Source organism: Herpailurus yagouaroundi, unplaced genomic scaffold (assembly GCF_014898765.1).
Source record: "Herpailurus yagouaroundi ecotype Mexico unplaced genomic scaffold, PumYag 206, whole genome shotgun sequence".
In the NCBI taxonomy this organism is placed as follows: Eukaryota; Metazoa; Chordata; class Mammalia; order Carnivora; family Felidae; genus Herpailurus; species Herpailurus yagouaroundi.
The window spans coordinates 1336879-1350085 of record NW_024412437.1 but is presented as its reverse complement, the minus strand read 5'-3'; the positions used below and the strand labels follow the sequence as shown (position 1 = coordinate 1350085).

The following is a 13207-nucleotide window of genomic DNA, read 5'->3' as shown; positions in this document are numbered from 1 at the left end:
AGAGAGACAGAGCATGAACGGGCGAGGGGCAGAGAGAGAGGGAGACACAGAATCGGAAACAGGCTCCAGGCTCTGAGCCATCAGCCCAGAGCCTGACGCGGGGCTCGAACTCGGGGACCCGGAGATCGTGACCTGGCTGAAGTCGGACGCTCAACCGACTGCGCCACCCAGGCGCCCCAGGGTGTGACTTTTCAATGTTAGTTGCCAATACCATAACCAACGGCCCCTAGGAGGGTTTCCTCATTCACTTGTTTATTTTCCCACAGGGCAAGTGCTAAATGTTCTTAGACTCAAGGAGTGGAAGGTTTAAAGGGAGGGGAAATGTGTTCTTTCCCGCTCTGAGCCCCGGGGGCGATCTGATGCTGGTAACTTGTGGATGCTGCAACAGCCCCAACCCTGGGCACGGGGAGACTGGAGGGCAGCAGTCCTACCTAGCCCTCCCGGCCCCAGCCTCACGCTACCACTTGGTCTCCAACATGCACCCCGAGTCTCTGAGCCAGTCTCACCTGGGAAATGGGCAACAATCTGCCTCTTAGGGGAAGGATGAAATGAGGCAGAGGGACCCTTGGGGTGAGGGGCAGGATCCCTGGATTCAGAGGGATTTAGAAGATAAAATAACTGAGTGGCCCACCCAGTCTGCTCAGGAGAAAGGATTTGGGATGATGCAACATGGGAAGAGCAAGGTTTGGGAGGTCGGCTTTGGCTGAGGCAGCTCGTGCAAGTGAGCCTCGGTCAGCTCCTCTGTAAAATGGGGTGGTAATAATACCTCCTTCACGAGATGGCCGCGAGGATCAAATGTGACAATGCATGGGCATGCTGTCGCACCCTCATCAGCTCTATATGAATATAAGAAAGGGGCACCCGGGTGGCTCAGTCGGTGAAGCATCTGACTCTTGGTTTCTGCTCTTCATGATCTCATGGTTCATGAGTTCGAGCCCCACATCGGGCTGTGCAGTAACAGCACGGAGCCTGCTTGGGATTCTCTCTCTGCCTCTCTCCCTCTCTAAAAATAAATAAGTATTTAAAAAAAAATTTTTTTAAGTAGAAGAAAGACTAAAAGGAGCCTAGGGTGGTTGGGGAGATCATCTTTCAGGGTGCTGTGCCTGGACTTTCAGTGCTGGGAATGAGACCCAAGCCCGCATGGGCTCTTCTGATCTTGAGACCCTCTGATGGTGACTGGGTTGCCAGGGGGAAGTTCTTGTGGCCCGGGTCTGTTCCTGGGACTTCTGCTTCTTGGTTGGCATCTCCGTAGCAGGTTCGAGGAGCAGAGTGATGTCTCTGGTTTTGGTCCTCTGCCTCAGCCACCTGGAGGAGCCCCCATGGCAGAGAAATCGGAGGGCAGTGTGGGGTCGAGGCCAGCACCAGCTGCCTTGGGCCGGACCAGGTGGTCAGATGGTGGTAAAGGGTAGGGGGATGGTGACAGCGACGAAGGTGGCAATCTGGGACTGAATTGTGCCCAGAAACCTCAGAAGCCATGGCTGTTCTGGGCTCCCTTTCCCCAGACGCACATTCTGTCTGCTAGATGGAGGGGAACCGTGCAGGGAGGAAAATAGGAATAGAGGATGAGGGAAGGTAGCGCAGCTGTCACGGCACATCCAGCCTGCCATAGCTCCCCTTTTGGGGGCCGGGGTGGGTCCTCCTCACCCGAGTGGACAACCCCCCGATGGGACCTACCAGAAGACACCTGAACTCAGGCTACTCCCTTCTGCCGCCTCCCCCTTGAAATGAGTACAGATCGGATGTTCTCTCAAGCTGAGACCCTGTGTGCACAACCCTCAGGGCCGGTGACAGCGGACAGGAGAAGATGGCAGGGAAGGCCTGGGGGACATGACCCCAAGAAGAGCGGGAACAGGACAAGAGGGAGGAGACTCTAAATTATCCATCAGCACAGGCCGGCCAGTGGCCCGATGCATAAATGTATAGAGAAAATAAGTGGGGGCGGAGGGGGATAGAGAAGGGACCAGGGTATAAAAAGGGGCCGCAAGGGACTGATTCCAGGATCCCAGCACCCGGCTCCCCAAACCGCTCAGGGTCCTGTGGACGGCTCATCCCCAGCTGTGATGGCTGCAGGTAAGTGCCCCTAAAATCCCTTTGGGTTCAGTGTATACTGAGGCACAAGGCGGTGGCCCGGCATGTGAATGGGGACACTAACCCTGGGCTTTGGGGCTGCTGAATGTGAGCAGAGACATCTATGCCCAGCCATTTGGCCAAGTTTTAAATGTTCTCCGTCCCCGGTGGGGGGAGGGGAAGGGCTGACGGGAAACAGAGGCCTCTTGCTGTCTGGGCCACGGCCTCGCCCTCCGGGTCCCTCTCTGTAGGCCCTCGGAACTCTGTGCTCCTGGCGTTTGCCCTGCTCTGCCTGCCCTGGCCCCAGGAGGTGGGTGCCTTCCCAGCCATGCCCTTGTCCAGTCTGTTTGCCAACGCCGTGCTCCGGGCCCAGCACCTGCACCAGCTGGCCGCCGACACCTACAAAGAGTTTGTAAGTTCCCCAGGAATGGGCGCCGGTTGGGGGGGGGGTGCAAGAAGGGGTGAATATCACCCCTGGGACATAATGGGAGGAAACTGAGGAGCTCAGGGTTATTTCATCCAAGTGAAGAGGCTGTCAGCTGAGCACAAACTGAGGGAGCTTCCGAATGAAGCAGTGATGAGGACCGTGCAGCCGAGACCCGGGCGGGCATTCTTTCTGCAGGAGCGGGCGTACATCCCGGAGGGACAGAGGTATTCCATCCAGAACGCGCAGGCTGCCTTCTGCTTCTCGGAGACCATCCCGGCCCCCACGGGCAAGGATGAGGCCCAGCAGAGATCCGTGAGTGGCCAGGGGCGCCCGGCCAAGGATCAGGGGCCTCCCTCGTCTGCAGGAGTCAGGCCCTGGGCAGCCTTCTCCCTGGGGCCGAGGGTGTGCAGGGAGGCAGGCGGGCAGCCCCCGGGCAGAGGCTGGCGTGCCCACCGCCCCCTCCATCCGCAGGACGTAGAGCTGCTCCGCTTCTCCCTGCTGCTCATCCAGTCGTGGCTCGGGCCCGTGCAATTCCTCAGCAGGGTCTTCACCAACAGCCTGGTGTTCGGCACCTCGGACCGGGTCTACGAGAAGCTCAAGGACCTGGAGGAAGGCATCCAAGCCCTGATGCGGGTGGGGACCGCGGCGCTGTGGGTCCCCTCCCTGGGGCCTGGCGGCAGCCAGGCTGACTTAACTGAGGGGTGGGGGCTTGCGTGCACTGGGAGAGGCCGCCCCTTTCTTTGTAGTAAACAGTCCAGCCTTGACCCCTGAGAAAGCTTACTCGTTTCCCCACTGTGAATCCTCCGTGCCCTTGTCGGAGCCCTGGAGGGGAGGGCCACCCACAGAGGGACAGGGAAGGAGCAGTGGCCAAAGACTGGGCCTCTCCGTCCCTCCTCCCCTTTTTGCAGGAGCTGGAAGATGGCAGCCCCCGGGCCGGGCAGATCCTGAAGCAAACCTACGACAAGTTTGATACAAACTTGCGCAGTGACGACGCGCTGCTCAAGAACTATGGGCTCCTGTCCTGCTTCAAGAAGGACCTGCACAAGGCTGAGACGTACCTGCGGGTCATGAAGTGTCGCCGCTTCGTGGAAAGCAGCTGTGCCTTCTAGTTGCTGGGCATCTCGGTTGCCCCCTCCCCAGCGCCTCCCCTGACCCTGGAAAGTGCCGCTCCAGTGCTCACTGTGCTTTCCTAATAAAATTAGTTGCATCGTATCATCTGAGTAGGTGTCATTCTATTATGTGGGGCAAGGTCCAGGCTGGGAAGACAGCCGCAGGCATCCTGTGGGGGCCGACTGGGAATGATACCTGACCTGATTCCTCCTGGGCTAGAAAGAAACCGACACATTTATTCCTCTCCATCACACATCGGGTCCCTGCCCAGGTCTGAGGTCCCAGCTCTCTGGGCAGTCATAGGTCAGGAGCACCCCCATCGAGTACCTGGAGGTGTTCCTTTCTCCCCCGCGGGCACCACAACACCAAATCTAGCCCCCAAGAGCAGGGAAAAAATGAAAAGCAAAATAAGCCATTAAGTACAGAGGCAAAACATCCCGACATGGGAGAAAATTATGAGAGGAATCCTAGAATTACTTTTGTGCACAAAGTTGAAGGCGAACACACATTAGATCCACCTACTCTTAGGAAAGGGGAACAATGCAAAATGGCTTTGGGACAAACAGAACCAGCCAGTTTGGGATCTGGATGGTGGCAAGGGAAGTGGAAGAAAGACTCTAAGTTGGGGTTGCAAATTCAGGGCCAGCAGGTGCCAGGTAGACAATTACGAAAGTAATGAAGGCTTGGTGTGAAAGGATAAATCATAACTGACGCTCCACTTCCTTGTCAGGGACACATCCCAGTGTGTGGGTACCGGGGAAGTCAAGAGAACTCAGGACCCAGCTAAGGTGGGACCTATGGAACCTTGTTGCCATTCAGGACTGTGGGAAGGGCTGCCAGAGCTTCTGATTTTTCGAGGCAGACAGGACGTCCAGACTTTTTCCTTTTAATGTTTATTTATTTATTTTGAGAGACAGAGAAAGAGCAAGCACAAGCCAGGGAGGGGTAGAGAGAGAGGGAGAGAGAGAATCCCAAGCAGGTTCCATGCTGTCAGCACAGACACTGATGAGGGGCTCGAACTCAGGAACTGTGAGATCATGACCTGAGCCGAAATCAAGACCCAGTTGCTTAACCAACTGAGCCACCCAGGCACCCCAGGACAATGTGAAATCTAGTTTTTAAACATCGGTGACAAATCCCTATTGAAAACATGTTTAAGGACAAAAATTAATCCAAACACAGTTTCTCCTCAAGCTGTCATTGAGCAATTTCTTCTGAGAACAGTGGATTGGGGTAACTTGTAAGGGCAAGAATCAGAAATAGTTGGACTTGTATTTATGCTCACGAGTAGATTACTTAACCTCTTGGGGACCCAGGGTCCTCGTGTATAAAATGAGATGGTAATAAATTGCCTTACAAGGCTAATGTCAGGATTAGATAAAATGGTGTTGCTGAAGTGTTTGACACATTACAGCACTCAAGAAATCAGCTGTTTTGCACTGAATTTTGGGGGTGTTCCCTGTTTTCTGATGGAATGCTTACATACTTGTTATTAAAGTTCATTTATTTATTTTGAGAGAGAGAGAGAGAGCATGTGCACATGCAAGAGCGGAGAAGGGGTACAGAGAGAGGGGGACACAGGATCCAAAAGGGTCTCTGTGCTGAGAGCAGAGAGCCCTATGCAGGACTCGAACAGACGAACCGTGAGATCAGGACCTGAGCCAAGTCCTACACTTAAGAGATCTAGCCACCCAGGCGCTCCTACTCCCTGCAATTCAGATTTAATTGGTCTGGAAGGGATCCAGGAAGGAGTGGTTTTTAAAGCTCCCCAGGTGAGTCTAATGCGCAAAAGCAGTTGAGAACCACTGAGTTAGGGACCACAAGGATGAGACAGCCGGGTCCACCGGAAATGAAGACCTGGGTCAGTTGCGGCACTCTCCGTTTCTAATTCTAACCAAAAATGTCTGAGAAGCAAGTAACGAAAAGGCAATTACTGTATGATTTCTCTCGGCAAGGTACTTCAATTCATAAAGACCAGAAAGTGGAATGGTGGTTACCAGGGCTGGGAGAAGAGGGAATGATGAGCTGTTGTTTAATGGGTGGAATTTTGCAAAATGAAGGGTCCTACAGACGCTATGGGGATGTAGTCGACACTACTGAGCTGTACACTTAAAATGGTTAAGATTGGGGTTAGGGGTGGGGCGCCTGGGTGGTTCAGTCCGTTAAGCGTCTGACTTCAGCCCGGGTCACGATCTCGCGGTCCGTGAGTTCGAGCCCCGCGCGGGGCTCGGGGCTGATGGCTCAGAGCCTGGAGCCTGCTTCCGATTCTGTGTCTCCCTCTCTCTCTGCCCCTCCCCCATTCATGCTCTGTCTCTCTCTGTCTCAAATATAAATAAACGTTAAAAAAATGGGGTTCGGGGGGCACCTGGCTGGCTCAGATGGTAGAGCATGCAACTCTTGATCTCAGGGTTGAGTTCCAGCCCCACGTTGGGTGTAGAGATTACTTAAACATAAAATGCTTTTTAAAAAAACGGTTAAGATGGTAATTTTTATGTTATGTCTCATTTACCCCAATTGAAAAAAAATTTTTTTTAAATTTCTAATGAAAACTCTTCCCAAAAGTAAGATTAGTGAGATTTTTCTAGCAATAATGTTTGTCTGACTCCATGCGATCTTGTAAATTTACTGTAATCTAAAATGACCTAAATTTACTCTCACCTGAATTTCTTCTGTGAAAATTTAAAAAAAGGAAACCTAGTTTAGAATGGGCTTGGGCGCCCAGCAGGGGGAGCTCTCTGCCCTACCACTTGGCAATTGCAGACCCAACTGGAAGAGAAGGACCTTAAGTGGAAACTACTTTACTAACCCAGCGAGAGGAGGAAGGTCTTTCCTCCTGCCCCGGCAACAGCGCAGCCAGTGAGAAACAGTCACAGCTCAGCCAATGAGAAGCCACCATACTTCCAGTTCTCACTTTACTCCAATGAATTTTTTGTTTATAACAGCCTCCCCAACTTCCTCCTTTCCTCTATTATGGAGAGCGGAATCTCTCCTTTATTCTGCGGACTTGCCTAAGGCTTTACTGCAGCCTGCTTGTTCTGAGTTGTGATTCTCTGATGTTCCCATATAAACCCATTTTTGCTAGTAAGATAACAGGCATTTTATTTTTAAGGTTAACATTAGTCCAGAGAAGAGCCCCCAACAACTCTAAGGCTGCTGAGCAAACAGGTGCTGGCACCCACAGAGCCCATTGGGCTTGGCTAGAGGACCCCGGAGTTTGAGGGTAAGTTTTCTCCTGGATTTTGAGCTCCGCTGTCTTTGTGTTTGAGTTCTCCAGACTTTATTCAGGATCTGTTTTAAGGCTTTATCCCATCTGAGAGTGTTTGCTTGGCCTTCAGTTTGACTCCTGTTTGGAACCAGACTGCCCCTGGTGCAATTGTGCCTGTTGGAAGTGTATTGGCCTTGGGTTTGACAGAAAACAGACTCACTACAGCAGAATCTGGGGGTCATATCATTTGTTCCTCTTGGATCAGCTACCATCCTTTTCATGGGCAACATCTTCAGCTGATATTGGCAGAATCCACAGCACACCTCTGGTCCGGATTCAAGTAGATACCTCAGAAACCCTTCCCAGAGTAAATACTGTATAAAGAAACCCTTCAAGGCATCAAGACCAGAATAGAAGATTAGAAGGCTTGGAGCCTCATTATCCCCTGTACTAGTCCCTATAATACCAACATTTTACCAGTGAGAAAACCCAATACTGAAGATGGAGGTTTATCCCGGACCTCTGAGCAAAAAATAACATTGTTATCCCTTGGCACCTGTTGCTCCCAAGCCCCATATGCTCCTGAGGTCTGTTCTCACTGAAAGCTAATTTTTCACTGTAATTGATCTACGCAGTGCATTTTTACCATTCCTTTCATGAGGATAGCCAATACCTTTCTGCTTTCATTGGGGAAGAATGGAAATGCACCTGGACAGTAAGCCCCAGGGTTACAACGCCAAGTCCTCCTTACTTTTCATGAATCTTAAAAGCTGATTTGGGTGAAAGAAAGTTTTCTGTAGGCTCTACTTTGTTACAATTTGTATATGATTGATGTCTCTGCTCCCCTCTCAAGCCTCTTCACAGGAGACAGCATCCACCTGTTAGAACTTTTGGCCTTAAAGGGACATAAGGTCTCAAAAAAAAAAAAAAAAAAGCCGTCTGCTCAAACTCAGTTCAATACCCAGGGCATCTAATCCTGAAACAAGGACTACATTTAGACCTGGACAAAACCCCTCACAACTGCTCAACCCTGATAGATTACCTTTTGGCACCCCTCCCCCCATGGAAAGTTACAGGAGGCTCTAACCATTGCAGGTTTTTCATGCTTTACTGATGGTTCTTATTTGAAAGATGAAAATGGTAAATAATGTGCTGGGTATGCTACTGAAGCTCCTTTTGAAGTCATTGAAACAGCAGCTTTACCCTTGACTAATTCAGCCCAACAGGCTGAATTATACACCCTTATTCGAGCATGTAACTTTGCTAAGGATAAAACTTAGCATTTATACTGATAGTCGGTATGCTTTGGGTGTAGCTCATGACTCTGGAATATTATGGAAGCAGCAAGCTGTCTTTACCTCCGATGAGGATAAAATTAAAAATGGCTTCTATGTCCAAAATTTATTAGATGCCATCCTTTTGCTGGCTGCTCTGGCTATTATTAAGGGTCCTGGGCACTTGAGACTCAATTTCCTGGAGACCAAAGTAAACCACCTTGCTTATATTTCCGCTAAACACACCGCTCCCAAGGAAACCAAAAGCTAAACCTCTGTCATGTTCCAAAGTGATGTTCTCCCAAACGGTAACTTGGAAAAATTGACCAGAGATACCCGACAGTTGGCCTCAGAGATGGCAAAACAATATCGGAAATGCAATAATTGTTGGCTTAATAAAAAGAGAGACCTCTGGTTTGGACCAAATAACAATCCAGCCCTACCAAAAATTCTAAATTTCTCATGTACGTGCATTAAACCATTGGTCTACTGACAACATAATAGCATTCATGAATCAATATTGGTGGGGAAATATTAATAAGGTCGCAAAAAGCACCTACGTCTCTTGTTCCACCTGTCTAAAGTATAATCCAGGGAAAACTGTACAGATGGATTTCATACAGCTTCCCTTTCTCGTGGATATAAATGTTTTAGTCATGGTTTGTATGTTTCTCACTGGTACAAAGAGTTCTCTTGTAGACCGGCCAATGCTGCTTCTGTGGCTAACATTCCATTAGAAAAAGTTATCCCTACCAGGGGACCCCCTCTCGAACTTCATAGTGATGAGAGAACACGCTTTGCCAGTCAAGTGCTTCAACAAGTCTGTGCTGTTGGCTGATTTCCCAGCACTTCATTGTGCACACCATCCTCAATTCTCAGGGTTAGTTGAACAGACTCATGGCACTATTAAGACCCAATTGGATGGGGCGCCTGGGTGGCTCAGTCGGTTGAGCGGCCGACTTCGGCTCAGGTCATGATCTCGTGGTCCGTGAGGGTCCGTGAGTTCGAGCCCCGCGTTGGGCTCTGTGGTGACAGCTCAGAGCCTGGAGCCTGTTTCGGATTCTGTGTCTCCCTCTCCCTGACCCTCCTGTTCATGCTCTGTCTCTCCCTGTCTCAAAAATAAATAAAACGTTAAAAAAAAATTTTTTTTTAAAAAAGACCCAATTGGCAAAATTTGAAGAAATCCCTCAAATACTCTGGCCAAAAGCTGCCCTTAGTCTGAAATCTCAGATCTACCCTCTTTGGTACTCATAGACTCTCACCCTTTGACGTAGTCACAGCACATCCGATACACTCGGCCCCTGCCTCCTCTGACCCACGGTTGACAAAAAGAGAGATACTTCAATATTGCAAAGGCCCAACTGCTTCTGTTAAAATAACAGTCTTTTCACAGAACACTCTCAGGAGATGACAACCTTAAGCCTCACACCTTGAAACCTAGAGATTTCATCGGTTGGAAAAGACACCTCCAGAAATGCTCTCTTCAGCCTTGCTGGAAAGGCCTTTGTCAGGAGCTTCTAACCAACCCTTATGCCACCAAACTCCAGAAAATAGACTCTTGGATTCACATGATACATCTAAAGAAAGTGCCAAACGCTGACTGGACCCGCATGCCATCTGGTGACCTGAAAGTAGAGATGTCCCAGAATTGAAGCAGATGATATCTGAGGAGACCACTTTCCCAAGATGTCTGGGCAGGTCTGTCTACCTTTTTCTCACTGTTGCTTCTTTTTTTATGGAAACATAATGCCCTTGTCTGCATTCCCAAAGCCCTCGCAAAAGGGGGAAACCCCTTTTGATTACAGCCTTTTGGAAACAGCCTCATCATGATCCCAGGACAAATTAATCTTACACTTGCTTTTTCTGAAGGATTAGAAGGTTCAGAATTCACAAAAGGCTTCTTTCATCTGGACTATTAACTGACTTTAGATTCTTATCCAAATTCATGGTCTCTTAACTTTATGGTCTTTGCAGCCTTAGGAGATTGTATTGTCAATAACACATTTGGTTCAAGCAGTTCTTTTGATATAACAATACTGTTTTTAAACATCTTTGAAATTTTTCTGTTTTGCAGAAAGTTCATCAGCTGTTGCTTTATATTTATAGCTGCACTGTATCTTCCCGATTGTGCTTGGTTAATTCTCTCCGTGTGCTCCTCTGGTATCCACTGCTCTTCTTTCATTGTTGCTTTAAGTGGAGACTTCCAGAAGGCACACATGATTCCTGGTTTGCCGTCATAGGGAGCACCTTTCTCCCCTAAGTCTGAATAAGTACAAATAAATATTTCAGTTAGCTACTTTCAGACGTGGAGTCCTGGTTTAGAACCATCATACAATATGGAATTGCTATGTTACTTTTTATGCTTTGTATAATCATTTTGAGTTTTGTATTTTGTTGCCTATCAGGCTTCTAAAAATGATGTACCTGATAAGGTGATGCTGGCTCAGTGCTTGGAGATGATCTCCAGTGCGTAATTACAGTCTTGATAGATAGGGACTACAGATAGGAAGTACCTGACAGTTCTCTCCCTCCTACTCTTCCTTGCTGCTCAAATGTGGTTTGAGTGGTTGCCAACCACTAGGCGCTTTCCCTCCTACTTAGGGCATGACAACTGGGAAGGGTCCTTCCTGGTACTGAGAAAACCACTAAATGTGGAGAAACTGACTCTTGATCAGTGACACTTTCAAAGAAAGATCTTGATCATAAGAGGGAAATGTGCAAACTAGTAAAAGGAAATCTTGTTTAGAAAGGAATTGGGTGCCTGGGTGGCTCAGTGACTTAAGCATCTGACTCCTGATTTTGGCTCAAGTCATGATCTCACGGATCATGAGTTCAAGCCCTGAGTCTGACAGCAGGGAACCTGCTTGGGATTCTCTCTCCCTCTCTCTGTCCCTCCTTTGTGTGTGTGTGTGTGTGTGTGTGTGTGTGTGCGCACACGCCCACGCACCCTTGGCCATGCTCTCTCTTTCTCACTTTGTCTCTCTCTCTCTCTCTCAAAATAAATAAACATTAAAAAAAAAAAAAAGGAATTGGGAGGCTGGCAGGGGGACTTTCACACACAACCACTGCAATTGCAGACCCAATAGGAGACAGACTTTATACCTGGATGCTGCTTTCCCAGCCCAGCAGGAGAAAAAAAGGCTTTCCTCCTGTCCCAGCAACAGCCCAGCCAATGAGAAACAGTCACAGCTCAGCCAGTGAGAAACCACTATATTTCCAACTCTCACTTTAATGGGCTTTTTGTTTATAACAGCCTTCCCGACTCCCCCTTTTCCTCTGTAAAGCAGCAGGTCCTTTCCTTTGTTCTGCAGACTTGCCTATAAGTTTTGCTACAGATTACTTGTCCTGGATTACAATTCTCAGCTGTTCTCAAATAAACCCATATTTTGCTGGTAAAAATAACTGGAAGTTTTATTTATTTATTTTTTTTAACGTTTATTTATTTTTGAGACAGAGAGAGACAGAGCATGAACAGGGGAGGGGCAGAGAGAGAGAGAGACACAGAATCTGAAACAGGCTCCAGGCTCTGAGCTGTCAGCACAGAGCCCGACGCGGGGCTGGAACTCACGGACCGTGAGATCATGACCTGAGCCAAAGTCAGACGCTTAACCGACTGAGCCACCCAGGCGCCCCTGGAAGTTTTATTTTTAAGGTTAACATTTCCATCAGCATTGCCAAAACAATATATTGAGTTTTGATTCTTTTTTTAATTTAATTTAATTTTTTAAAATTTACATCTAAAATTAGTTATCTAGTGCAACAATTAGCATCTAGTGCAACAATGATTTCAGGAGCGGATTCCTTAGTGCCCCTTACCCATTTAGCCCATCCCCCCTCCCACATCCCCTCCAGTAACCCTCTGTTTGTTCTCCATATTTATGACTCTCTTCTGTTTTGTCCCCCTCCCTGTGTTTATATTGTTTTTGTTTCCCTTCTCTTATGTTCATCGTTTTAGTCTCTTAAAGTCCTCATATGAGTGAAGTCCTATGATATTTGTCTTTCTCTGACTAATTTCACTTAGCATAATACCCTCCAGTTGCATCCACGTAGTTGCAAATGGCAAGATTTCATTCTTTTTGATTGCTGAATAATACTCCATTGTATATATGTATACACCACATCTTCTTTATCCATTCATCCATCGATGGACATTTGGGCTGTTTCCATACTTTGGCTATTGTTGATAGTGCTGCTATAAACATGGGGGTGCATGTGTCCCTTTGAAACAGCATCCCTGTATCCCTTGGATAAATACCTAGTAGTGCAATTGCTGGGTTGTAGGGTAGTTCTGTTTTTAGTTTTTTGAGGAACCTCCATCCTGTTTTCCAGAGTGGCTGCACCAGCTTGCATTCCCAGAGTTTTGATTTTTTTATACACATTTGAGAGCAGAACTGACACTTTCCCCTTTCTTCACAAGTCTGCCTCAGAATTACACGAACCTGGCCTTCTGGGTCAAACAAACATGACACTGTGCCTCACACCTTTTTTCATTCAGGGGCCCCCATCAAATGTGAGAAATACTTTTAGAGGTATCAGTATGAGGGTCATCAGCTCACCCCTATCAGCATGAGACTTTCCTAATTTTAGTGTCTCAGAACACCTCAGCTCAGTGCAAACTGATACAATTGGTCATTCTACTAGTAGTCCCACATCTGAGGGAACAAAAAAGGAGGAAAGTAGAGACAAGAAGAGGGAAAGGAATAGAAGAGGAAGAGAGAACACAATGGAAAAGACAAAGGAAGTGTCAGTGGTGTATGTGGCTTTTGACGGCCCTCCGTGGGTGACCTGGTTTTTTGACTCTTCCTTTGAGTTTATTATGATTATGGGTATGATTACCACCAGCAGCTAGTGTAATAAAAGCTGATATTGTGAACATGTGTGCAATACCATGCCAGTGTTTTTTACAAGTACTATGTCATTTCTTTCCAACTATAATCCTATAATAGGTAAATAGTATTATTTTCCCTATAGTAAGAAGCCTGACTGAAAATTTAACTTGTTTTCTCTTGGGTCGATAAAGAAAGACACCAGAAAGTCATCTTGACTTTCCTAAGAGGATAAATATTTGGAGTATTAAAAGTAGTTCTCTTCCCCTGAAGATAATCAGGGTAGCCGCAGTTAAGT

General features: G+C 47.9%; 1 protein-coding gene across 1 annotated transcript; it reads left to right on the top strand.

Moving 5' to 3' along the window:
* The first annotated feature begins 1975 nt into the window (after positions 1-1975).
* LOC121015217 (somatotropin) lies at positions 1976-3706 on the top strand. Its single transcript, XM_040451993.1, has 5 exons — positions 1976-2070; positions 2319-2479; positions 2690-2806; positions 2966-3127; positions 3403-3706. Exons 1-5 carry the CDS (start codon positions 2061-2063, stop codon positions 3601-3603), a joined length of 651 nt encoding a protein of 216 aa, XP_040307927.1. The 5' UTR covers positions 1976-2060; the 3' UTR covers positions 3604-3706.
* The last annotated feature ends 9501 nt before the right edge of the window (positions 3707-13207 follow it).